Genomic DNA, 26,081 nt, shown 5'->3' with positions numbered 1-26,081 from the left:
AGCCGGCATCCTGTGCAAAGGAGCCTCCCACTGGTAAAACTGCTTCTCCAGGTTCTCCAGGCAGGTGACACGTAATGTAAATGATCCGATTTAAAATCCCTTCATTGTTATGCCTGTAAAGCAATGTATCAGCAGTCTACGCATGTTGTGGTTTGCTCTCTCAATTTTTCACTATCCACTTCGTTCTCCGGTCGTCTACGGCACTTGTTCTGAAGGTCAAAATTTCCAGAACGAATACGTTGGAACCAAAAACATAATTTTATTTATTTTGTTTATCATTTGAAACTCAACCGAAGAGATAAAGAGAAATTTATTAAAAAGTACTCATAAAATGGAGGTCTAAGTCTACATCAATAATTTTTTGCCCATAAATCTAACGGAGATTTTTCAGGTAATCGAGCATATTGAAAAATGATTTTTAAATATTCTTCTTTTATTGTATTTTGGTTTGAGCTGATGGTCTTGTTACTAATGCTCATGATTCGATCAAGCCATTGCAATGTTGACAAAAGTATATTTCTGTTCAATAAATTGGTGTTTAGAATTCTAAAATAAAACTATTCTCATTTTAAATGTGGTATATAAACCTTCAATAGTTAATAGTCAACCTTCATTAGTTTTAGTTTTATTTATTTAGAGCATTGGTAACAAGACCATCAGCTCAAACTAAAATACAATAAACGAAGAATATTTAAATAATTTTTTTGTAATTTGTACCTTTATCCATCTTTCCTTTTTTTTTAACACAGTCTGAATTAAGTTTTATTATTTCTAAAAAATACGACGAAACAAAAGCTTTTGCAATGTTGACAAAAGTATATTTCTGTTCAATAAATTGGTGTTTTGAATTCTAAAATAAAACTATTCTCATTTTAAATGTGGTATATAAAATTAAATAGTCAACCTTCATTAGTTTTAGTTTTATTTATTTAGAGCATTGGTAACAAGACCATCATCTCAAACTAAGATACAATAAACGAAAAATATTTAAATCATTTTTTTGTAATTTGTACCTTTATCCATCTTTTCTTTTTTTTAACACAGTCTGAATTAAGTTTTATTATTTCTAAGAAATACGACGAAACGAAAGCTTTCAAAAATTTTTCAACAATAAACAATATTACTACCGGTAGTAAATATAATTTGGATCAATGCCAACTAATAGAAAAAACACGTTTATTTTCTGCAACTGAGTTGGAATCTATTTTACGCATCACGCAAAAACAGTACTTTTGAGAGTGCTCGATTGTGCGAAGCGTATCTGTAGTTGGAACACTCAACGTTGAGCATTATGCCGCATAATGCGCTCTAGTGCTGTAATAGGTAAACAGTCTAAATAAATAAAACTCAACGAAATTGATGACAGACATTCAAAACACCCATTAAATTTCATAGATATGTACCTATATAGTTTATGTACCTTAGTACCTACCAACCGACTTTGACAAATAATTTGACATTCGTAGGATACTACCATACTACTGAGTACTGACGTTCTACTGACAGGTCAGCTCAGCTTGCTTCGTGCCTTTTTACTTTTCAGAGTAGATTTTGATTTTTTATTTACTAGGTATTTATTTGTAAATATATGAAAAACGACATGTGTGTATCCCACTTAGTAGAGTATTTAGTGTTTTAGTTGTTAGTTAAGTGCACTTACAGTGTTATATAAACAGTTGATATCGTGTCGGCGATCGGCGCTCCATGCGATTTAACAACACGAAACGTCATTGAATGTTCGGTGTAAGATAATGGATGTGGACACTCCTAACATATTGAAAAGGTGCAGCAGTGCTCCTCTGATTAACGAGGCAGTTTCAACAACAGCCACTTCGCCCACTACTAGTGCTACTCCCAGGTAATGTACTGATACACCTCCTACGTACCTTGTTGTTAAGTTGCTGCACTGATTGACTATTTTTGACAGCTGCTGATGAATTTGCCCGTGGGTGCTATGTGCGTATTTATTCATGAAATAACTTGCTTGCTAATTGGACTACATCGTTTATAGATACACAAACATAAGTTGATGTTAAATCCTCTGTAACCTGTTTATATTTTTGGCTAATTAGTTCATAAAAATCATAAAAATATCATATAAAACACGCCTATAGCTATTTAATTATTTATTTTTATAGGTAGATATATAGTTAATTAACTATTACCTGTAGATACAATAAACTTTTTGTTTTAATGTTGCCATAATAAGATCTATTTTTTGTACATTTAGCATGTTATAAATTTTTTAGTTTGTAAGGTAAATCATAATAATAATTTGCAAGTCATTTGTTAAGTTTTGGTCTGGTTTAAATAGTCTCCTATGGTACCCACTCACATTCAGAGACTTGCAATAAATGTTTTTGGAATCAGACAAGCAAAAAAATCAGTTTGTTAAGTTCCTTTATTAAATTTTTATCTTGCCTCATTTCACTCAAGGATAAATGTGTGATTTAAATATTTTCCTTTTTAATTATAAATGCCAGTATTAAGGTATCCTCATTTCGCTTTGAAAATTAAGTCTTAAAACTTTATACAAATAAAAATTTAAATTTGTACTTAGTTATGCTACATACAGACACAAACCTGGATACTATCAGCAATATGTTCTTTTCTTAGCACCAATTTGGTTAAGTTGCGGAGGCTATTTGTGCTATAATTTTTCGTGATAATTTGCAGCAAATATTTGGTCAAGTGTTTATGGGTTTTAATTCGGAGCATACACAGTCAATGAAATCCTTGGTGCTCCGATCAGCCAAAAAGCTATGAGTGCTTTAAGCCAAACTTGATCAAAGGTTATGCCCAGACTCACTGCTAATGTCTGTGCTTTCGAATCAACCCCTCGTTCCCATTTATGGGTAGGTATTGTACAAAAATATCACAAGGAAAGCGACCTTGACGGAAACTGTACTGGCAATTGTTGCTCAATTGTTGTTCCTCTAGGTATCGTAAAGAGTACTAAATGGGGCAACCACATGAGCTTAAACATTATACAAGATTTGTAGCAACTTTGTAGTAGCACTTTTTATTTGGAAATTAAAATGAAACAACAATTTGCATAAAATATATTTAATGCCTTATCATTTATTAGAAAAACAAACAAAAATACTACTTAACAACTGCCATTTTAACATAAAATTTTGTACAAACAGCTAAATGTCTTTTTAGAAATCAATAGTAATGGACATCTAATAAGAAACAACAGAATAATACAGTAACAACTTATATCATTTTTAAGAATAAGTAATCTGTAATATATTGCTTACATAATACTGTTCAAAGGCGAATAAATATTGTTATAATTATTATTTAACTGCGGAGGCTTTATTGTTAATGACAGCTCTGCAATGACATGGCAGGGGATTGAGTTCCATTCTTCCACAAAAGCTTCAAAGAGTTCTTATTGACTGGAGTTGCGTTTGTTCGAAACTTTCTTTTTAACGATATACCACAGATTTTCAAAAGGGTTTAAACTCCCGTCTATTTGAAGGCAAGTCTAAGACAGAAGTACACTGTTCCCTAATAAGGCATTTGACACTGTTGGGCGTGTGTTCAGGGTCATTACCATGAAAGATCCAAGTTACAGATTAATGGTCGTCAGAGTAGGAAATCATTATGTCCTCTACCTACAATCTTTCGAATAGGTGCAACTCCACATCCGGAAAATTGTCCCCATACTTTGATGTTGTAGCCACCTTAACTATGCTCCTTGTGTATTTATAATTAAAAGCATCTAATAAACCAGAGGTCTAACATAGCCCTATCCGTCTGAATATTTTTTTTTCATCTGAATATAATATAACTATTTTCCATTCTCGTACCGTCCAATTAATATATTTTTCCTTATTAACCCTTTTTTCGGTGTTGTTACCTTCTTCTTTCGTGAAACCTTCCCAAACAATTTGGCTTCTACTAATCTTCGGCGTTTCAGTTTTGAGGAGATGTTTCTAGGGTCATCAGGCGAAAAACTTTCATTTTTAATCTGGTTGGAGACTTTAAATGGGTCTTGTTTAGCAACACGTACGATTAGCGTATCTTCTATGTTCGATGTTTTTCTTTTCAAGAAACGTTTTGCGACTCAATTACACTTATCCTATCTATTTTTAATGTGTGTGTCTATGTGTCTACTTGTCCTTTATAACTTAAAATAGCTTGAACGATCTTGGCGAAAATTTGTATGTGATAGGATTATGTGATTGTCATTCTGAGTTCTGTTTTGCCCCCTGGTATCGTTTGTACGCAGATAACAACCAAAATATATAGTTATTATATATTAGATTTCATATCTCTACGCGCTACTAATATCACGGAGAGTTTTTTTAACCACTTTGTGGAATCAATTACCGGCTAATGTTTTCCCGAACCGATACGACTCAGGGATCTTCAAGAATTGAGGATACTACCACCTTAACGGCTGGAAACGCTAGACGCCAGGTTTCGCAGATGTCCATGGGCGGTTGCCTCACCTCTCCCCATCCCGTGAGCCTCTTAACCGTTGCCCCCTCTAATAAAATATATGCCCCCTACTTATTGTCTATCATAAGAAAGCAATTCAAACATGTTGGAAAATTTGAAATGTGTGTGTAATTAATGCAATGATTTATATGTTATTGATATGATATTATATATACATATTAATATTATTATTTATATTTGAAATTGGATATGATATCACTTATTGAAAGTCTAAAACTACCACTCATTTTAAATAGTATGCCTCAGACCTGAGAAAACAAAAATATGGTGACAATGTAATATCATACAATAAAATTTAATATTTAATAACCTGAGGATGATCTCTCCATTCCTAATATGTGGTATAATTAAGAAAGTCATGTATGTTATAGTAACCTTTACAACACAAACGCTTTTTAACAATTGTGTAGAATTTCGTAATACACTCGCTCCACAAAAGACTAAATTCGATTTTTTTTATGAAAATAAGGGACAAGACGAGCAGGACGTGCAGCTGATGGTAACTGATACGACCTGCCCATCACAATGCAGTGCCCCTCAGGATTCTTTAAAAGCCCCAACAATTCTGAGCGACACTACAATTGCACTCGTTACCTTGAGACATAACATGTTAAGTCTGATTTGCCCAGTAATTTCACCAGCCAATATTTACACATTATTGCTTCATGGCAGAAATAGGCGCCGTTGTGGTTCCACGATCTAGCTGGCATCCTGTGCAAGGGAGTCTCCTACTGGTAGACTAAGCCGAGTAGTAGACATAATAGGTTCACATTTGGTCCTGGTGTTAACATTATAGAGGCATCTGTTAAAAGTTTATTTCTTTAAATTTTGCTCTCAATGATTCTTTAGGACCTGTTATAAATCGCGTGAATAGCCCTCTTCTGCAGCACAAAAATCATAAGTGCATTACCCCATAGCAATATACTATAGAACATAATAGGTCCCGGGTTCGAATCCCGGTAGGTGAAAGCATTTATATGATGAATATGGATGTTTGTTTCCGAGTCATGGATGTTTAAATGTGTGTTTATATGTATGTTTATATGAATTTATGTATGTTTAAGTAAGTATATTGTATTAAATATATTGTTGTCTTGTAATCCATAACACAGGCTATATATGCTTAATTTGGGGCAAGATAATTTGTGTAAAAAGTGTGTCAATATTATTATTATAATGCAAACTATATAAATAACTGAAGTAATAGTATATAGTGAAGTAAAGACTATTGTGAATCAATTATATTATTTAAATGTTTGTAGTTAATGTTATTGTGCTGTTGGTATGTGTTTTGATAACAAAGCTATTTTTGATAATGCATGCTGTAGGTGTGTGTTTATTATATGTGTAATCTTTACATTTATGTGATGCTTTTAAATATATATAATTATTTTAATGTTTGAATAAGACCTTTATAATTGCTCACTGTATTTTCAAGTCAGTGTTTAAGGTTTAGATAAGTTTAGGTGTTTAAGTTATCGGCAACAGGTGGACTGCGATAGGTCGAACCTCGGACCGCCAAATATTGTATCATCATCAGGGTTAGTAACTAGGTACTGGGTAGTAGGTCAGAAACTTCAAGTAGTTTTGTCATTAGTTTATAGTTGACAATTATTGTTTTAAAACAATGGCATATGGACCATTAACATGGGATTTTGAATAGAATTGGTATTTCTACTTTGAAAATAGGTAATTATCTTAGTTTTGATGAATATTCACACACAACAGTAGTATATTTCACTGTTCACGACTTGATGCCCACTTCTGAACGGCTTATGAGCCACTTTTGATGTATCGTATTTTATACTTTTTAATGCTAGTAGGTTTAACACTTAGTTCTTATATTACCCAAGAATGTTAATATTAGTTTTATATGTATTTGCACTTTTTAAACTACTTTTAACGCTTGGTTATTTATAAAGTTAATTTAAATACGCGCACGATGTCAACAGTGTCTTATTGAGCTTTGGAAAAAGCAAAGATTGCTTACCGCAGGTATTTAGTATCTAGTGTAAGGCAAAATTGTGGAGTGGGTGTTCAATAGAAGTTTGGTAATAAAAAAACGCCACTAAATTAACTAAATTGACTTTAACTGTACTGCACTGCCTAATTGCCTATATCATATGCACGCCCCTGATCATCATTATCATTATCAGCCAGGCTGGACAAAGGCCTCTCCCAAAGATTTCCACAACGAGCGGTCCTGTGCTGCCCTCATCCTTCGTATTCCGGCGATATTGACCAGATCGTCGGTCCATCTTATCTTATTAGCCTACAATACTGCGTCTTCCAGTACGTGGTCGCTATTGAAGGTTTCTGCCCCAACGGTTATCTGTCCGTCGAACTATGTGCACCCTTGTGTATACTATATCTTTATTTTTTTATTTAATATTTTAAAGCTAAATATGATAAAGAAAAATATGAAAATTATATAAAAATAGCTCTACCAATTTCGCCACAATGTTTGGATTGACATACATATGTGAAATATTATTCTCAAAGATGAATTTTTTGAAAAACAAATATGGGTTCGAGATTAACGCCCTAGAAGACATACTTAATTCGAATATGTTGTTCTTCTCGAAGAGCAAACCGAACTATAAAAAACTGGCTTAAGACTGTCGGTTCAGTTTCTCACATTAATTTTAGGCCATGTGTTTTATAAATCTGATTTAATTTGAAACCATACAGTAAATATATAGCACTTCATTATTATATTTTATACGTTAAAATTTTCCCACAGTGTCCGGACCCCACCTAAAACTACTTTCTAACCCCTGGCTTAGAAGCTTCATTTACCAGACCTTTAGTACAAGAAGGTATCTATAGTTTTAACTTATATGTATGGGTATAAACATTAAAAGTATTAAATTAAATCAAAATCACTTTATTCATTAATGTCAAGGGAAAGGCCACTTATTAATTTCAAAAGTTAAACGTTTTACTATTTACCACCACTTCGTAAAAGGTTGAGATTTAATGAGAAGAAGTAAAAAGAAACTCTTGCCACTCTATTGTAATTAACGTTCACAGTTTTATCGTTTTACAAATTATTTTTAGTGAAATTCCTGAAAGATGTTTAAGAGTTAAGATTGTAGTATTTCTAAACAGAATTGCAGAAAAAAACGGACACCAAAATATTTTCTGACAACTATGGAAAATGTTAAAGAAAACAGCTTTTCTATGCATGCAACTATTTAGAAATTGTCTACGTATTAAAAAGTACTGGCAGGTAAAATAAAATGTTCCAAATTTGAACATTTCAAAGTTATTTAAAAATATTCTATTGGATTCGAGTGTTTGCCCAAAGTTTTTCGGGGTTGATATTGTGCAGTTTAAAAAGAGTTTTTTGTAATTGTAATGAATTTATGTTGATGTTAAATTGGTTTTTCGTGACAAATTTTATATCGTATGGCAGACAAGATAATTACTTATCGCTGGTAATATAGTGACTCTTCTTCAAGAAGGATGTACTCAATGTTATATGTCGGAACGCTTAGGTGTCGTTCCACTGTTCAGAGGACCTGGACTAGGTTTCAAGAAACCAGTTCTTTGAAAAGAGGACCGGGATATATCGTGAGCTAAGCTTTACGAAATCGGAAGTCTACCTACAATAACATCAAAAACAATCTTGAAGATGTTAGAAATGTGAGTGTTAGCGTATGGACTGTCAGAAGGAGACTTCTAGAAGTCGATATACGCAGTCGAAGACCAGCTAAGGGTCGTCGTTTCAAAAATACGTTTTTAACCTTCCCGCCCTTCATTATACATATATAGTCACATAGACTACTATAACACCACACCACCTAAAGCTCTTAGTTGTTAGCTACTGCACCTAAACAATTTGTTATGTTTTTATAGTGATTACCCTCACTTCTGGGATTAATTACATTAGTAAAACTGAAAACAAAATATTATGAACGAAGCGGGTATCGCAGCCGCGACCTCTCGCGTTCCGTGCGAACGCTCTGTCCAACTGAGCCTACCGTTGGAGTGACTTATCGTTTATGAAATCTTGCATGCTTTGTTCAACTCTCAGGTTGTGGCTTCATCTACAGGATCTACTTTACAGTTGATAACCTGACAGGCCAGAGCGCTCGCATGGAACGCGAAAGGTCGCGGGTTCGAGTCCCGCATCGTTTATAAAATTTTGTTATCAGTTTTATTACTGCAACTAACCAAATTGAAACGGTTCTTATGAAGATCTACCATTGTTTTAATTGTTAACCCAATAAAAAAACTAAATAATATATTAAACTAAAATATCTTCTATTAGAGAAACAAAAGTGTTCAGAGAGATAGAAATAATAATAACCAGAAAATAAACAGCTTCAATAATAAATTAAAAAAAAAAACAAAATACATATATCATATATATATATATATATATATATTTACTTAATATTATAAACTTTTAAAACTCCCATTATAATTCAATCTTTTTAGTCTCTTCTCTTTTTGTACTATACTACTATAACAAAAGTAACTGTGTTGTCTACGGCTGCTGTCAACAGGTCGACTTGGTAGGTACCTACTGAAAATCAGTGTTGGAATTGGGGTGATCCTTATTTCAATTCGAATAATGCTGAGTGGGTTTTTTTCATGACATCCTATTTTTAATTTGTTAAATTTACTATGTATATAATGTGTTGTCATGAATAAATACATACTTTACTTTACTTTATATTAAATTAATAATATATATATCATTGTTCCAGAAGTACATCATTCTTCAGCATGTTTTCCAACAATAGCCTGCCGCGGACTCGGAGCAACAGCATTAGTTGCAGTCCGTTATCAGCTGCTATCAATATACCTGTAAGTCCATATTATAGCAGGGATTAGGACTAGGCCAGGAGGGCGACTTATTTTTAGTGGGATCCTCTTGTATTTTTCTTATGGAAGTGCATGCACTACTCCTTCCATAAATTCAGTTTTAAGGTCTCTTTGTTTCTCGAGGCAGAACTCTACTATTGCTATCAGCCTGGGATAATTTATACGTCTAGATAGTATGTGACAGCTGTGAAGACGTCGAAAAAATAGCGGCGAATTGTTATGTTAACCTCTATTTTCAGCAACGAACGCATACTAAAACAAAGTGCCATACATATCGCGAGTCAAGATGTAGCTTGTCATGCACACTACAGTAATAAAACTGGCCTGTTGGCGCTGCATAACAGCACGAGGCTCTATCTAGACGTGTAAATTATCTGAGCTTATCAGATTTTTCATCTTGTTATAGTAGATAGCATTTACCACATTAAAATTTCTAACAATTCTTTTGAATTTCGTAACACATCATCAATGTAAATAAGGAAGAGGAACGGTCCAAGTATAGACCTTTGTGGTATCCCCATATTGTGGGGGGTACCAGGTAATTGCCTGCCATTTACGTCGACTTTCTGAATTCTATTATTTAAATATCACATTAGTAGATCGAGCGCAGTTTCTTTTACTCCATACTGACGTATCTTCCTGACCAGCGCTGAATGTTGAAAATAGTCAGAAGCCTTAGATAAATCACAGAACATACCAAACGCATTTTGTAATTCCTCCCAGGACTCAAAATCCACATTATCAACACCTGCATCCGTAAATAAACGACAACTAATAAAACCAAACTGTTTCATATGAATTAACTTCTAACTATTAAGGGAAGTTTGGTGTCAGTGACTTCTAAAAATTGATATTTATCACAAAATCTGTCCGTGACATCGTATCTCCTGAAAGTAAGAAGGGATTTTAATGCGTTTTTGGTTGAAGGCAGGTGGACTTATTATATTACTAACAATATACAATTTAAATTATTCTGGAACCATATTTTTTTTACCATTCCATTGTGTCACGTCTTTAACGTATAGTACAATATCACTTTTTTTATTTAAATTAACGAAATTTAAGCTTAGCCACTGAAGCACTGCTGAATGTTTGCAAATGTTTGCGAAAGTTTAAAACTATAACTCAAATAATGCGAGACAATTGCGATATTTGATTGTGTTATCATAATAATATGTATATCACATTCCTATCTCCTATAAAACGCCGTAAATAAAGTAATTTTTGACATATCATTGCGCAATCCGAACACTTAGTGTGATATGTACATTTGAATGCGCTGATTTTTTTGTGGGTCCTTCCCATCACTATGAGCAAGAAGCGTCTAAACCGACACTGAAACGTGAATTCCGCATGGCAAGTGGCAAAAACTGGCATGAATGAAATGCCAGTCAAGTGCGAGTTAGAATCATACATTTATAAGGATTAAGGATCCTTAACGTCGTTCATATTAAATTCTTTGTTGGAAATGAATTATTTTTTTATTATTTGTCGGCTCTACATATTTTTATCCTTTCTGGCACATTATGCGCATTCAGACAACGAACGGACTGTTGAAGACAGCATTACTTTCTTATCTTTATTTATTTATTGACGGTGTGATCACAGAGTGAACATGCCACCCTCATAATTTATTTATTAATTGCACCAACAGAGAATATATACACTAATACATACACAATAGTACAAACAGAAGTACAAGTTGAGTCCTAATTCAATTCAGTTCATATATCTGCAAATTTTAATGCCTATACTAATGTTATCTAAAGATTCAGCTTAAGATATTAACATTATTATAAGCGGTGTAGACTTTAAAAAACAAGCTTACGTTTCTTTCGAAAAAACCGTTGTTGATACTATAGATTATGTAATGTTGAAAACCGCCGATGAGTCCTTTCCTCTAGACCTGCTTTGAGAGATGCTAAATAAATTAAGTCATTCTAGTGTTAAGTCTGTTTCTAAATCATTAGGATACATTTTTTCTAAAAACCTGGCTTTTTCCGTCAGAACTGTTGGTAAGAACTGTTTGTAATAAAATTTTGGGAAGAAATGAAAGTTTCTCGTTAAATCTGTGATAAGCCTCTTGCCGTTATTCTAACTCGGATATGAGTCTATCTATGACAACGAGAAACGTGTTAGATCTGAAGTAACCACTCGCAGCTATTCCAATATCTTCATCAGGGGTTTCTTCAAATATTTTTTTTTCTTTATGGTTGTCTTTTTTTCACCTCTCTTGTATATTATTTCGATAAGCTTAACTCGATCGCCTTTTCTTCGAAGTACTTGAAATTCTCACGTTCAACTATGAAAAAATTACGGAGTGATTCGTAAAGATCAACAACGGAAGTTAAATCTATTTTAGAAGTCTGAATTTGGACATTCAGTTTATTTATTCTCTCCAAAAAACATCCCATATAATAACCATTACCGCCGTTTCCAGTTTTTCTATTTTCTAATCAGCAAATTGTTTAACTTCATATTTTGTGAAAGGAATTTTTTCGCAAGTTTTCAAAAATTTTCGAAGTCGCAATCGTTCTAATATCAGTTATTCAATTAATTTAAACCAATAAGCTTTTGGTTTGATTTGGTTCAAAGTTGCTTCAGCAGTCATGATAAGACCTCCTCCTTTTTTGAAGTCGGTTAAAAATTGCTAAATTTCGAATCACTATTGTGTTATTCTAATAATTCATGATCATTATTGTATAATTAATAAAGCGTTTAGCAATTGTTTACGCAGAGATATTGAAATATTTATTATTTAGCACTGTTTATAGGACTATATTTCGATTTTTGTTAAATATTTTAATCTCTCTCCAATTTTGGAAATTCGTATTTTGAGTGTGTATAATAATTTCTTTTTTCAAGTTGTAAATCGAAATAAAAAATTTGCCGCCTTAGGCTTCACCCTACTCGGCCTGCTGGTAAATCCGCCACTAGTGTTAACGCTCCTCTCCACAAATCGGAACGTGTGTGCGCTCCCAACGCACACGCATATCGCCGCGACGCTTGAGACACAAGCACATAGCCAGGATCCAGAGGGGAAAATGTGCGAGGTGGCTCGCCTGATCGCTCTCTCGGCCACGACGTGTGGGCAACATTAGTCATCTCAATACAATACATTATCAGATCCATTAAATACATAAAGTTCGAATTAAATTTACAATTGCACGTAAAAATTGTTTTATTGAAGAAAATCTACATAACTAGTAATAATGTGGTGTAATATAGTTGACACAAGGCGCGTGCGGTCGGCGGCTAACGCCCCGCGTGAATCAGCTGCGCGCAGAGGAATGCGCCGACGTGAGCAACACGCGGGAGGTAGCGCATGAGAGGGAGGTGCATACCGCCATGCAGATGGGGCAGTCGTACGAGGACCTCACCATCGTGGCGGGCCTGGCGCACTCACCCACCAGGCTGCCCAGGTGAGCGACCCCACCAAATATTAACCCACAAAACGTTATGACCAGGACGAGATTGTCTGCCGCCAAGTAGTTTTGCCGTTTTTTTGTATAAAGGGGGGCAAACGGGCGAGAGACTCACGGGATAGAGAGTGGTGAGGCAACCGTGCATGGACATCCGAAACAACAGGTGTCAAGAGATGCGTTGCCGGCCTTCAAGGTGGGAGTATCTCTTTTCTTGAAAGTCCCTAAGTCGTACCGATTCGGGAAAATAGCAGCCCATAATTGATTCCACAAAACGCGCGTTTTGCAAGAAATTTCTTGCCTCGCACAGCCACTTTGTGGAATGCCAGACGTCAACGTGACGCTGGTGGTGTTTTGCATTTTGATGTATTGTTCGGTTTTGCTTGGAGTCAGTCTCTAAACAAAACCGAACCGAGACTTTACATATTTTAATTTATATATTATTATTTATTTACCGTAATCAGTTGCTGTTGACTGCAAAGCTATCACTTTTATAGCATCAAAAAGATGATATTTTTGAAAACGTTTTAGTTTTAATAATAAACAAGCTAAATGAGGACACGTGCCACTGCATTGTTGACAAAAATCAAAATCATAATAGTTGGGAAAAATTAAGTTTTAGTAGGTGATTTTTAATGCAATTGATCATATTTCCTATTCTTCATTCTAAATTTAGGACATAAATTTTACAGTTAGGATGTTAGCAGATTTTGTACGTAAGCTTAACATTGTAGCAATTACACATTGTTCAAGTGTAAATTTGTGGGCAGGTTCTCAACAGTGGTATCACCATCTCCTCCGCGTAAGTTCACCACCCGCCGCAGTCTCTCGCCCAACCCGCTGCGAGCGTCCAGCTTCAGCCCCGTCAGCCGCCCCAACGTACTGGTGGGGAAGCGACGCTGTGAAGACCTTGAGAACTCTATGTCGAAACGTATGTGCACTGGCAGACTAACACCTTCCACCCCCGGTACCCCAGACTCGGATTCCCTGGAGTGCACCTTCAGGCCGGTCTCACCGAGCAGTCAGCCGATGAACCATGATCAAGACAACCATAAACCTTCCAGCCCCAGCTAATATTACCGTCCGAGGTGACGGAATAGACAGTCAAAATTTTTGGAATGGTTTAGTCTTATTATTGGAGACTCCAGTTCAAAGCCATTCAGCCCGATAGGCTTGTTGGTACACCATGTAGATGTGGGTCGCTGGTTCGATTTCCACTAAGTTATAAGAGCATTAGATGAGTCCAACACTATCAGGATATACCTATATGTTTAGATTTGACCGGGTTATGAACTACCGTTGCATTGTATGTGGAACAGCTTAGGAACTTGAAGCCTTATTGGAACTTGGTCCTAGTCTGAACACAAATAGATAAGTGCAAATTTAGTTAAAACAAATCACGCAATGGATGCGACGTTCTAGGTAATAAATGACACGTATAAAATAGTTTATTCTCTGATTCATCCAGACTTTAGATGAATCAGTTAATTTTCATTTTTTTAATAATCTTTCCGAGCGTTTTACTTAAATATAATATACAAAACAAAGTTGTTCGTCAACGCATCAAAAAGTTGTTCGTTGTACGTAAAATACAAGCAGATAATGAAACGAATATACGATGCGATAGAACCAATGTTTGAAATTTAATGATGTACACACAAATTGCTGAAACTGCAATTTTTATAAGAAGTCAATAGTGTATTATTGTAATGTATTGCCATTGAAATAGTTTTTATGTCTAGTTCTAACCACGTGACCATTTATTGCCTGTACGTGGACTTCCTTCAGTCATATACTTCGTACATCAGCGACAACAATGGACGTTCTACACAATGCTTGAGATATAGGGATGATGGCACAATACAAGTATTAGAACAGTAGCGTAACTCAGCGCTGTACTTGAAATTTATACCTACGTCTGGCCGGAACGCTAGGGTTGGTACATACAAAAAGATTGACGACGGAGACGGCGCGGCGAACCTAATTTAACTCGGACAGCGACCAGTCTCGGCGGTACACGGCGTGGCACTCAATAATTTTGTCTTCCCAAGATTGTGTAAATCGTGTGTATGTGTGCGTGCGTCGATTCGGGTGCTTTAGTAAGAAGATAAAGTACTGTTCTATTACTGTATTGTGACGAAAGCGTGGCATGATCATGCATTCGTTATTTGCTCAATAGTTTAGCGGTGGTAGCCTTATTGGTGTCATCCACATAATAATCTGGGTGACGTCACACAAATTCAAAAACTAATTTCCAGTTTCAAATGAAAAGGTGTGACAAGAAAAATAATGCTCGATACAACGCCTAAACCGTGCAGCGTTTTGTCTCTCTTTTATAGTGCCAGATATTTATTTTTACTTAAAATGCGAGGGATAATATTGTTACTGTTTATTATTTTAAAGCTGACATGCGGTTTACTCATTAATTGAACAGCAAGCCAATGAAGTTCTCATTAATCTCATCTCACTAAGCATTCTCCTTTCAAACTTTCTCCAGTGCAAATGATGAACAAACACCAGAAACTGACATACCATTTAGTCTTTTGATACTCCAGCATAAATTGACCCATGCTTCCAATGAATCATCTTATCCCCTTTTTTACTTTTGCTGGCAAATTTTAAAATACAAATGTTTACAGTCTCGAAGTTAAAGTTACATCGGCTTCACTAACGATTAATCGGTGTTGCGGCCTTCGTTCATCGTAGTTCATCAATTTGTCATCAGGGTGATTCTATCGCGGTCCCGTCTTGTCTATCACTGAGAATTTGCGCTCTTAGTGCGCGGTAGACAAACGGAAAGCGCGGTGTTCACCGGCGGCGAAGATTTAAATAAAGTTCACAATGTCTTAAGAAAGTCCTAATAACTTAATAACATCGCATTTGATTAAACACATTGTTCAAGTCACCCCTGTTGGTACCTTCGGTACAACAAGCGTTTCACGGACCAATCCAGTCCATGTCGATCCTCCTCCGTGAATCGTCGAATTATAAGTCGTGGACAGCACTCACGCTGTTTAGGTTGCCGTAAAACGTCGTCTTCCGCAGATATCATTAGGCAAATTATACATTGCAACCAGTTATTAACAGTGGCGACGGTTTGGGGGTTTCTTCATAAAATGTCAATCGAAGTCATATTAACTTGGTTGCTGATTAATGCTTTGCCTCATAAGTCATAAGACTGTAGTAATAATTATTGAGCAAATCGTTTCTCTCGTCGAATTCATTGTATCACACGGTATGAACTTTTAAATAGCAGCCATTTTATTAAAAAGTTTAAATTTGAATTCAGTGAAGTTTTAAATTTTTGTCCCTCGTATATAAATGCGTAAATATCTAGGTACCTACTACTTGAGGTAATTATGGGGTTGGTATTGGTGGGTAAATAACGTAATTGTGTTGTTGTCGTTGATTAAATCTTACCCGGTAATATTTATTATAAACAGAGATATTCCCTCTGTACCAAATGAGGAAACCAGAGAGAAAAATAGATTTTTTCTGCGGTTTTTAGTACGGTGTAAGTGAGTAGCCCGCGGCTTAAGTTCCTAATTACGAACACGAAACGACTTAGTCTAGGAATAAGCGAGTGCCCTTTTATAGCCAAAGCATCAACTTTATAGTAATATAATATTAAGGTCCGTTCTCCCGTTGAACGCGGTGATGTGTATAGATTAATATTTAAGGGAATATAGCCATTATTATAATTAGTTTACGGAGCAGTTATGCTCGCGTCATCCCGCCTTAGAATTCAAGATCCATGTTTCTTGATGCATTCATTTTATATCATTACTAGGAAATTATTTAATGAACGGCCCTGACAGACCGGCGAATAAACATGCGCGTTGTGTCGAGTTCGCGTCTATTGTTATTGTGCGAAATGCTGCTGTATGGATTGATTATATTATTATTTTTAGTAATTAATTGCGAATAGCATTAATAGCTACATTTATTACATTAGTATTGATAGATAACTTTGAACTTAATAAAATCATCGATTTGACTGTGCTAGTTACCAAGATTTGCGTATAAATATAATTGATAGAACAACTAGGCTAGTCAAGAAGATAAAAAACGTGTTAATTTTTAATAAATCTCCCAAAAATATAAGCGATGGCTTATTCGATTCGGAACGTGCCTAGAAAAATGTATCGAATGTATATACACATAAAAAATTGTGTTAATTTTTTTATGTTTAACAATTATTTGATTATAATAAGTTATTAAAATATTTATATACATTTTATTAATTCTACTTCAAAATAACTTAAATATTAATAGTATTTGAGTTACTTTCGATAGATTTTTCTAGACATTCCGAAACAAATGAGATGGCTCATATTTTAAAGAGCTTTATCAATAACGTTTTTGAACTTGTTGACAAGCCTAACCAGGAACGACGCGAATCAAACGTTGCGCTATCATTCGCCTGTCTGAATAGGGCCTTTGAGTAGCATAAGCGCGTTTTAAACACATTTATTGTACACATATGTAATTAAATTATTTTAAGCATGTATAAATGTGTTAATTGTGTAATCAATTATTGTTATGTTTAAGCGGGCTCGTTTGTAATAATTGTTTTCGTTGTGTTCATTATTCACTGAATAAGTATTGTTTTGATTATACCATATTGGTAGATTTCATTGGATGTTGTTATGCAACAGTGAGTTGTCACAGATTTTATGATAATTTTATGTTTTATTGTTCGTTTTGGAGTTATTAAGGTTTATATTTATGGTTTGCAGATTCTTTCATAATTACTATGAGAATGAACTTTGTTCTAGTAAAGTACGTGGTGAAGTAGAGAAAATGATCGTCGTTCGATTCGTCTTCATGTCGAATTCGACGACGAGTGTGTTATATGTTAAAATTCAATGAAAAGCGTCATAATAAATTAAATTGCAAAATTGAATGTTTTTAATAAGTCAGTTTAGTTTTGTTGGTGGTGGAAGTCTAAATAGATGCCAGTGGTTTCCAGTAGCTCTATTGAGGCGCGTATTGTACATTCTCCGCGCCTCTGGGCCCTGCGGACGAAGTGACCGACATATTTGCGACGCTTGCTGTCTTCGGCAGTCGATTATATAATATACCTACTAATTATTTCGATATATATTTCAGGCCAGATTTCGATTAATGGAGATTTTGGGGGGAAGATTTTACATTATTGGAGGTTTTTGAGTTAGCTAGGTTCCACATTAAGAGGTGCTACTGCATTATTATACAGTATGTAAATGTTTTTCTTGCAAATATACCAAAATTTTATTTTTTTTAGTTTATAAAGGCTAATATTGCACGAATAACGTTTTACTTCCTAATAATAATTTAAACTATTCTTAACTCGGCTCTGATAAGCATTTTTTTAAGACAAACACTTGTAGAATACTTTTAATCTTGGCTTAATAGCAACATCCAATGGAGAATATATAAATAATTTGTAATGTTATTTCAGTTATAATAAGTGATGCCAATATTGGTGTTATTACGTAGTGAAGCATTTTATCCACTGTGTAACATACCTTATATTGTAAAGTATGTATCCGTTGTGTTATAGTTATTTATGCAACTGTTGTGTAATTAAAATTGTGGTATTAAAACACGAATGTGGTATCCAATAATGGTATCACATGAGTGTTTTAATACCTAATTATCAACAGTTGCATACAAGACTTTATCTACACCCAGAATATGAATCCTCTAAAAGATTCGGAAACGAACATTAAAACACCAGTCCTAGTAGTAACCTAATATCACCCATTACTGATTATATACAAATAAAGTAAGTATTAATGAAATAATTATTTATTTTAGTAGTAATTTACATTTTGTATAGTGCTATAATTAAAATTCACTCGAATATAATGTTCTATTGCAGAATTTAAAATGAAACGCTCATTTTTTGTGAACAAAAAAAATAAAAATATTGAAGAAAAATGGCGGCGATTCGAATAACCTACTTTTTTTTTACGGTGCGCGACGTTCTGGGAGTGTGGAGCGCGCGTAAACGAAAATGTTCTTTTTTTGAAATTCATACAGATACCACGCATCAAGTAATCAGTATGTGGCTGTTTGTTGAAACTCTTTGAAGGGATAAAAAAAATCATAGGAGTGTTGTTATGAAATTCAGTACAACATTACAACACTCTTTTGGATGATGTAATGTTTATTAGAACATGTTTTAATGTTGGCAATAAGCTAACTGTTTCAGAATCTTTAATAGAGGATTTAAAGCATGGGTGTAGATAAAATATCTTACATTACAGACACTTATATTGTAATGAAGATATCCCCTGAGTTCCACAAACTAACATTGTTAAGAATGTATTCGTTAATTTACATTGTACAGTAGGTATGTATTGAATTACCTCAAGAGGGCGGCCTGAATGAGCTCATTTTTCATTCACATGTATGATTGATGGAGGATTCTAGAATTAACAAACCTTTAAGATGTATTTCTCAAAATACAGTTGCTCATTTAATTAGCTTCTTCTTAGCTACGCGTAATATTATGCGAGATATCTGTTTTAATGGTCTTGAGATTCTTGTCTGCCAACTATCTGAATCAATCAGCACTCCTTATTCTGTGTGTTATTTTTAGCTTACATTTTTCTTTTAATATTCCACCCGATTTAAACAATAACCACCAATAATGGACTATATCGGAGGCCTACAATGTGTGTTCCATTCTTTCTTAACTTATAAGTATTTTTTTTATTGAACACCATTCAAATTGTTAATGTAACTAAATATATTTTAAACTAGCTGTGCCTGCTACTTTGTCTGGACTTAAATTTTTCTCAGCATGTTAATAGAAGATAAGGAACAAATAATGAACTGTGTACGTGAATAACCGATATTTATTGACGTACAATAAGCAACTAGACTCGCCTATTAAAAGGTGGCCTAAAAATGTCCGAGCGGCGTTGTATATACGTATACATTAACTTCGGATAACATTCATTCAAATTAACACCTTATTTTGTGGCAGTAATGTTCAAAGTCTATTGTATACGCTTATTAGAACGCTCGGACGCGAACACGAGGCAAGAACATTTCGTTTTAGCAATTGAAATGTATGTATTTAGCAAAATAATTAAAAATGTCAAGTTGGTTACATAATTTTGTTAATTTAAATAGTTACTTAACTTAAATACGACACTTAATACTTATAACTGGATCATTCCATCGTCAGGTGTTACATTTGAACTCTATGAAATATGATTTATTCTTATTTCTAAATCTTATCGTGCAATATTTTCTTTTTATTGACAATTTTCGATGTACCTACGCTTAACATACATAGTCCGTTTATATGGTTTTCGGTCATCGTAGACCTCAGCCACGTTTTGACACGTCGCAGGATGGAAAAGAACCTTTCTATATTACTTGTTGTTCACGGTTCCAACGAAATAAGTGTGGCTTTTTAGTTGCCGAAAAAAGTATTCGACACCTTTAATACATTGGTATAGTCAAATTTTCTAGACTTTCTCTTTCCATACCTTTATTCTTCCACAGCTTTTACCAAACCATAATTCCGCTCCATGCTCTAAAAGAGAAAGAAATCTTGCGATTTTTGAAATCAATAATTGTCATATTTAACATCTAACTGGGATGTATTGACAGTACACGAAGAGCTGGTAAATTTTGATTAGAAAAACACTGTTGGAGTCCAGATATTTGGGAATCTAAAGAATAATGACTGATCGTTTTAATTTTTTTTATGATCATAAGGGACGAGACGTTCAGCTGATGGTAATTGACAATGCAGTGCTGCTCAGGATTCTTGAAAGACCCAAAAATTCTGAGCGGCACTACAACTGCGCTCGTCACCTTCAGACATAAGTTGTTAAGTCTCATTTGCCCAGTAATTTCACTAGCTACGGCGCCCTTTAGACCGAAACACAATAATGCTTACACATTACTGCTTCACGGTACCCATAATCTAGCCGGCATCCTGTGCAAAGGAGCCTCATCTGGATTATTGGAAATATCTAAAATATTCTGTCTACGATGATCTTTTATAAGAGTAATAATCCTCTTGATATGATTCACGTATGTGGTCAATAGCCTTCGATTGTAAAATATTGGCAACATGTTCCAATATACATTAGTGCAACGCATATAATAAATACTGATTTAGGAGCAGCACAATGAAACTGATAAGTTTTTCTTGCAACAGCATTCCCTTCTGTAGATATCTTTGTAAGTACTAACATTCAGAATTTCTTTAAAACGTTTGATAAAAAAGGCAATTTTACTTTTGAGACCAGCTGTCTCACATAAAGCAAGAATGTTGGGCACTTATTTCCTTCTTAAAGAAGATTCGCGGAAGAAATTAGTTTTATCTGATCAAGTAGTCAACATTTAAACTATGAATAATATTGTGAATTAAGTAAATAATTCTAGATATTCAGGATAGGAATGTTCTTGATCATATATTATAACTAACTTGACAATTTATTTTTTGACTCAAAACGGGACATTGATGATTCAGGTCATTAAAAATATAAACCGTTTAATTTTTTTTATTCACAAAAAAGTAAGTGTTTATACAGTTAGTTAGCTTAGTTATATTTATATTTATCAGAAGAACAAATTTGCTTTAGTATAGCTGGTGACGATTTCAAATAAGTATGAAATTCTTCGCAAGTTTTTTTAATATTCACTTTAGTTAATATCAACATCGCCTTTAGAACTGAAATTTGTAACTGGGTTTTCTCAGATGTCCACAATTTGTTCATCATAGAAAATACTCTTTCTACTGGTGCATTTGTAGCAGGTAAACATAAAATATATTCAATTAATATAGAAAAGTTTTCATGCTGTAGATAATTAGCGTGAAAGTGTTTGAATACTTCCACCCAACGAGTTTCCGCGGAAACATTTACATTGTTCCATTCGGATACTTTTTGCAAAGTAATATATTTAGAAATCAATGAAAATTCATCAAAAACCTCTGTATCCTTATTGCAGTCAATATATTCCTTTTCAATTAATATGTCGAGACATTTTTGAACGACTTCCCATTCAGGGACCTTTTTTAAAACTGCTCAATAAAATATCTCCATTTCTTTGGTAAGAAAGCAAGTCCACTGCTCCAAATATTCACAGCTTGTTTTATAAAATTCTGTAGCTGTCCTTTTCACAAACTCTTCATCTATATCAGTACCATTTTTTTTCAATTTCACCATGAATTGACGGACCGTAAATGGAATAAATTGATTGGTCTGTTTCTGAGTCAAATTGTCTTTTAGTTGATTGACTTCTTTTGCCGCTTCAATTGCCGATACAGTCTGACCTTCAAGTTTCAATACAGCTTGATGAAAACTTGCTGACTGAGCATGTAAAAAATAAAGCCACAATTCGGCTGTGGGATCTTCAAAAAAGTTTTTTAGCATCAGGGGACATTTTTCAATACTTAAAAAGTAGTTTTTTAATGGCTGATTCATTTTTAAAACCCTTTCCAAGACAGGGATAAGAGCAAGCCACCTGGTTTTGCTATAGCCGAGCATTTGTTGATATTCCACTCCAGTTTCGGTGCAAAACTCCTTTAGAGCTTCAACTCGAATCGTGTAAATATAAAAAAATTAATATATTTTCACAATAATACTTTCATAATCTAAAGGTAGCCCGTCTGCAGCAGATTTTATTGCATTGTGAATTACATGGGCGCCACATCTATGCCAATTAATGGCTTTTTTAAAAATGATTGCAATTTCGTTAACACATTGTTAGTTCCTCGTCTAGCCGGGCCGCCAAAATTGACATTGGCATTGTCCCCACAAAATGCCACAACTTTTGCTGTCATATTATTATCGGTCAACACTTGGTTTAAATAATTGACAATGATATCAGAAGTCTCACCTGGTTGGTCTTGGAGATCTAAAATTTTGACTTGCACACCTACGTAAGGTTGAAAAAATCGCACTACAATTGGGTATATTTTCTTGTTACCGTGGTTTGAAGCGTCGTTTAGTATTGCAATATAGTTGGACTTATCAAGATCATTTTTTAATTCTATCATCGCTGCAGGCGCCATAACATTTACAATAATAGCTTCTGATTTCGTACGCGCGCATGTCTCGTGTCTCATGTAGACTACAACTATTAACAGTAACAACAAACTAATAACAACAAATAACGAGAAGTCGTAGATATGCGAGAATAAAATCTGCCAAACACATGTCAACAAAGTGCGCGCGAATCGCGCGATGACGTCTTGGCCAATCACGTCTTCTTAGGTCGCGTTGACGCGCGGTCTCGCTCTCTCACACCGCTCGCTCGCGTCCGGCAAGTGCGGCGGCCGTCCGCTGGCTCGACTAATTACTCAAGTTTTCGCGCGATTTCCGAAAAGGGGACTATTTTGCGTCCCAGAGTTCATTACGGGGACACCGGGACTCGTAATTATAAAAAGGGACAGTCCCGTTCAAAACGGGACACCTGGTCACGTTAATTATAACGTTTCTTATAGTGACTCGACATAAAATATGCATATCATAGAAATGAAAATAGATTACATCCATACATACAAACTTAACATACACATGGAATGATAAAACAAATTACTATAGCCAACGTAATGCAATAAACATAATATCTTAGATCATTTATGCGTCTAGATAGACTATGACAGCTGTGAAAACATAGAAACGATTATGATTAGAACTACCCTCTATTTAGAGCAACTCTCTCACTCTAACATAGAGTGCCATACAAATCGCGAGTGTAAGTCAATTGTCACGCACACTACACTAATATTTCTGGCCTGTTTTTATCGGTTGTCTAACAGCAAGAGACTATCTTGACAAATTAATTATCTAAGCATAATATATAACCTAAATTCTATGTTTTACGTAATCTCATATTCTTACCACACACAAAGTAATTCTAATTTTTTGATTTTCCACGATGTTGGGAGTTTATTTCTCATAATTATTACGATCTGTAGCGGGCACAGCATTTTTTTTTTTATTAAGCCTAGGCTGGGTGTTATTCCGAAGTTTTTAATATTTCCTGAAGATGAGCTATATTTAATTTAAGTGCACTAAGTAGCGGGCACAATACAGTCATCAAATATTATTATTTTATACAGTAGCCCATTATGGCTTTATCTAGCTATACTGCAATTTTTTTATGATCGTGTAAGTCGTTTGTGTGTACAAAAACAAAAAGACAAAAATTTTAATAATCGTAGAATGGTGTTATGTGGTATCAAAGCACAAAATTTCACAAAAAAATTCAAATTCAGATTCATGTATTATATTTATATACTTAGTAGATTAGGTATATGCAACTTCCACAGTCTGTGTATAAATCCTATGATAATTTGTTTTAAAAATGGAATTATAACAATAATTCTTTATCTGTGTATAGTTTGAAAATAATATTGTAATTTTTTAAATTTTATAATAAATTCTGGGTTGCTATTAAGTTATAATATTTAAAGTGTAAATTTTTAACTTAGTTGGCTTATATTTTGTAATATGTGTGAATTAATTTGTATATTTCTAGAGTTCTCCATGTTGATATCAAAACTTAACCTAACATGTATCTATATTGTATATTACTTAGATATGTTTTGTAATTTTTGTAAGCTTGTCGAAGCTACGACGAAATACCATCTCATTTTCAAGTGATTAAATCACAATGCATATAAAGTTTTTATTTTTGTTACATCCCATAATAAATAACCTATACAACTGTTTGAGAAACTATAGGGAACCTGTTGTAACTAAGACAGTTTTAAGATTTTTATTTTTATTTGACGAACTGTACTCAAACGATTTTTGCTTATTTTGAAAGGTCAATTATTTGTGTATTCACCACCAAAATGTATATTTCATACTTACAAGTGTTTTAATTAAACTAAATCGATAAAAGGGATTTATGGTCAAGGTACACATACCCTATGTACCTATGAATTGGGGGTAATTTATGGAAAATATAAGTATTCTGAACATAAACCGTTTTATTCGTTTAAATAACATATTTAACAAAAAAAAACTCATAAATTCTGAAAAAATCAGAATGTTATTCAGTTTCTTTTTTTATAATGAGACAAAGCTTTTATATTTTATTAGGAATATTAAACATTACGTGAATGTGAAATAATTAAAAAAAATGTACCTTGTCTACTGACCATGGTACAAGACTACTCCAATTTCGTACACATAGTGCCAAGGTACAACAGGTTCCACTTCTGACTTTATTGAAGTACTTAATATTTCTTTTAGCGCGTTAGGGAAAAATTATCAGAGTGAATTATTACGATGCGCGCGCACACTGTCACGCAAATTCGACACCCTGACGTTAGCGGGTCAGATAGACCATTTGTATCTACTTCAGCTACCAAGCCTCTTGTAACTCATATGTCTACTGAACGACAACCAATGGACGCGAATTAAATAAATTTCAATATATAATTAGATCGATCTTAGATACTACAAATTGCCCGAATTCTTTTCTGCAGCGTAAAAATAGAATCAATATCAGCAGCATTAACCCATAATAATATACCATGTAACATAATGCTGTGAAAGTAACTAAAATAAACCAATCTTGCAGTTCTATCAGTCTGTTAGGGAACGAACCTTTTTTACATAAGATACATAATAGTTTTAAGGGTAAATGTATACACTTTTTAATAAAGTTCTAGTCGCTGTTCAGGCATTATCTATAAACTTATTTTTAACTCTTAAGACGGAAGATATGAAGGCGATATTGAAAGGAGAGTGACTGCGGGAAACTGTGTGAATGGAGCGCTGCATGCCTTTATAAACGGCCAGACTGTCCCAATAGAAGCGCGAATGGCTGTAAATAATGGAGTGCTTGTCGCCACGTTAATGTATGGGAGTGAGAGTTGGGTATGGCAGAAGAAGCATAAAAGCAGAATTAACGGAGTTGAGATGCGATCATTGATTGATTGATAGAATTCCGTATGCGGTAATACGAGCGCGCTGTAGTTTGAAAGAGGATGTTGTGACAAGGAATGCTGAAATGGTTTGGACACGTGGAGCGAATGAGTGAAGAAAGAATGTCGCATCAAATATGTGGCAAGTGTGTGTGGGCAAGTCGGTCGCGGGAGACCTCGTAGAACATTCGTCGACCAAATTGGGGACGTTTTGAGAAAGGGAAAGGTCCGGAGCACCCGCAACCGACGAGCATGTATGAAAAGAATAATGAATGTAGAGGATGCGCGTGAGGTTTGTAAGGATAGAAGCAAGTGGCATTCTATTGTCTCTGCTTACCCCGACGGGAGCAAGGCGTGAGTGTATGATTTAAATATAATGTTTTATTAAAAAAAAGCTGTCGTAAATGCTACTACTACATAGCTGAATATCTAAGCGGTCGATAATTGTT

General features: G+C 34.4%; 1 protein-coding gene across 2 annotated transcripts; it reads left to right on the top strand.

The window, feature by feature from the left end:
• The first annotated feature begins 1,250 nt into the window (after nt 1-1,250).
• LOC126969289 (P2R1A-PPP2R2A-interacting phosphatase regulator 1) lies at nt 1,251-21,192 on the top strand. Of its 2 annotated transcripts, XM_050814673.1 has the most exons (5): nt 1,251-1,323; nt 1,677-1,858; nt 9,192-9,291; nt 12,538-12,731; nt 13,502-21,192. In XM_050814673.1, exons 2-5 carry the CDS (start codon nt 1,752-1,754, stop codon nt 13,803-13,805), a joined length of 705 nt encoding a protein of 234 aa, XP_050670630.1. In that variant the 5' UTR covers nt 1,251-1,323; nt 1,677-1,751; the 3' UTR covers nt 13,806-21,192. The 2 variants fall into 2 exon arrangements, with proteins under 2 accessions (XP_050670630.1, XP_050670631.1); XM_050814674.1 differs by lacking the exon at nt 1,251-1,323 and having other exon boundaries at nt 1,353-1,858; nt 9,195-9,291.
• The last annotated feature ends 4,889 nt before the right edge of the window (nt 21,193-26,081 follow it).

This window comes from Leptidea sinapis, chromosome 17 (genome assembly GCF_905404315.1).
Source record: "Leptidea sinapis chromosome 17, ilLepSina1.1, whole genome shotgun sequence".
Taxonomy (NCBI): domain Eukaryota; kingdom Metazoa; phylum Arthropoda; class Insecta; order Lepidoptera; family Pieridae; genus Leptidea; species Leptidea sinapis.
Note: the sequence above shows the minus strand (reverse complement) of the source record. Positions and strands in the feature narration are given on the sequence as shown.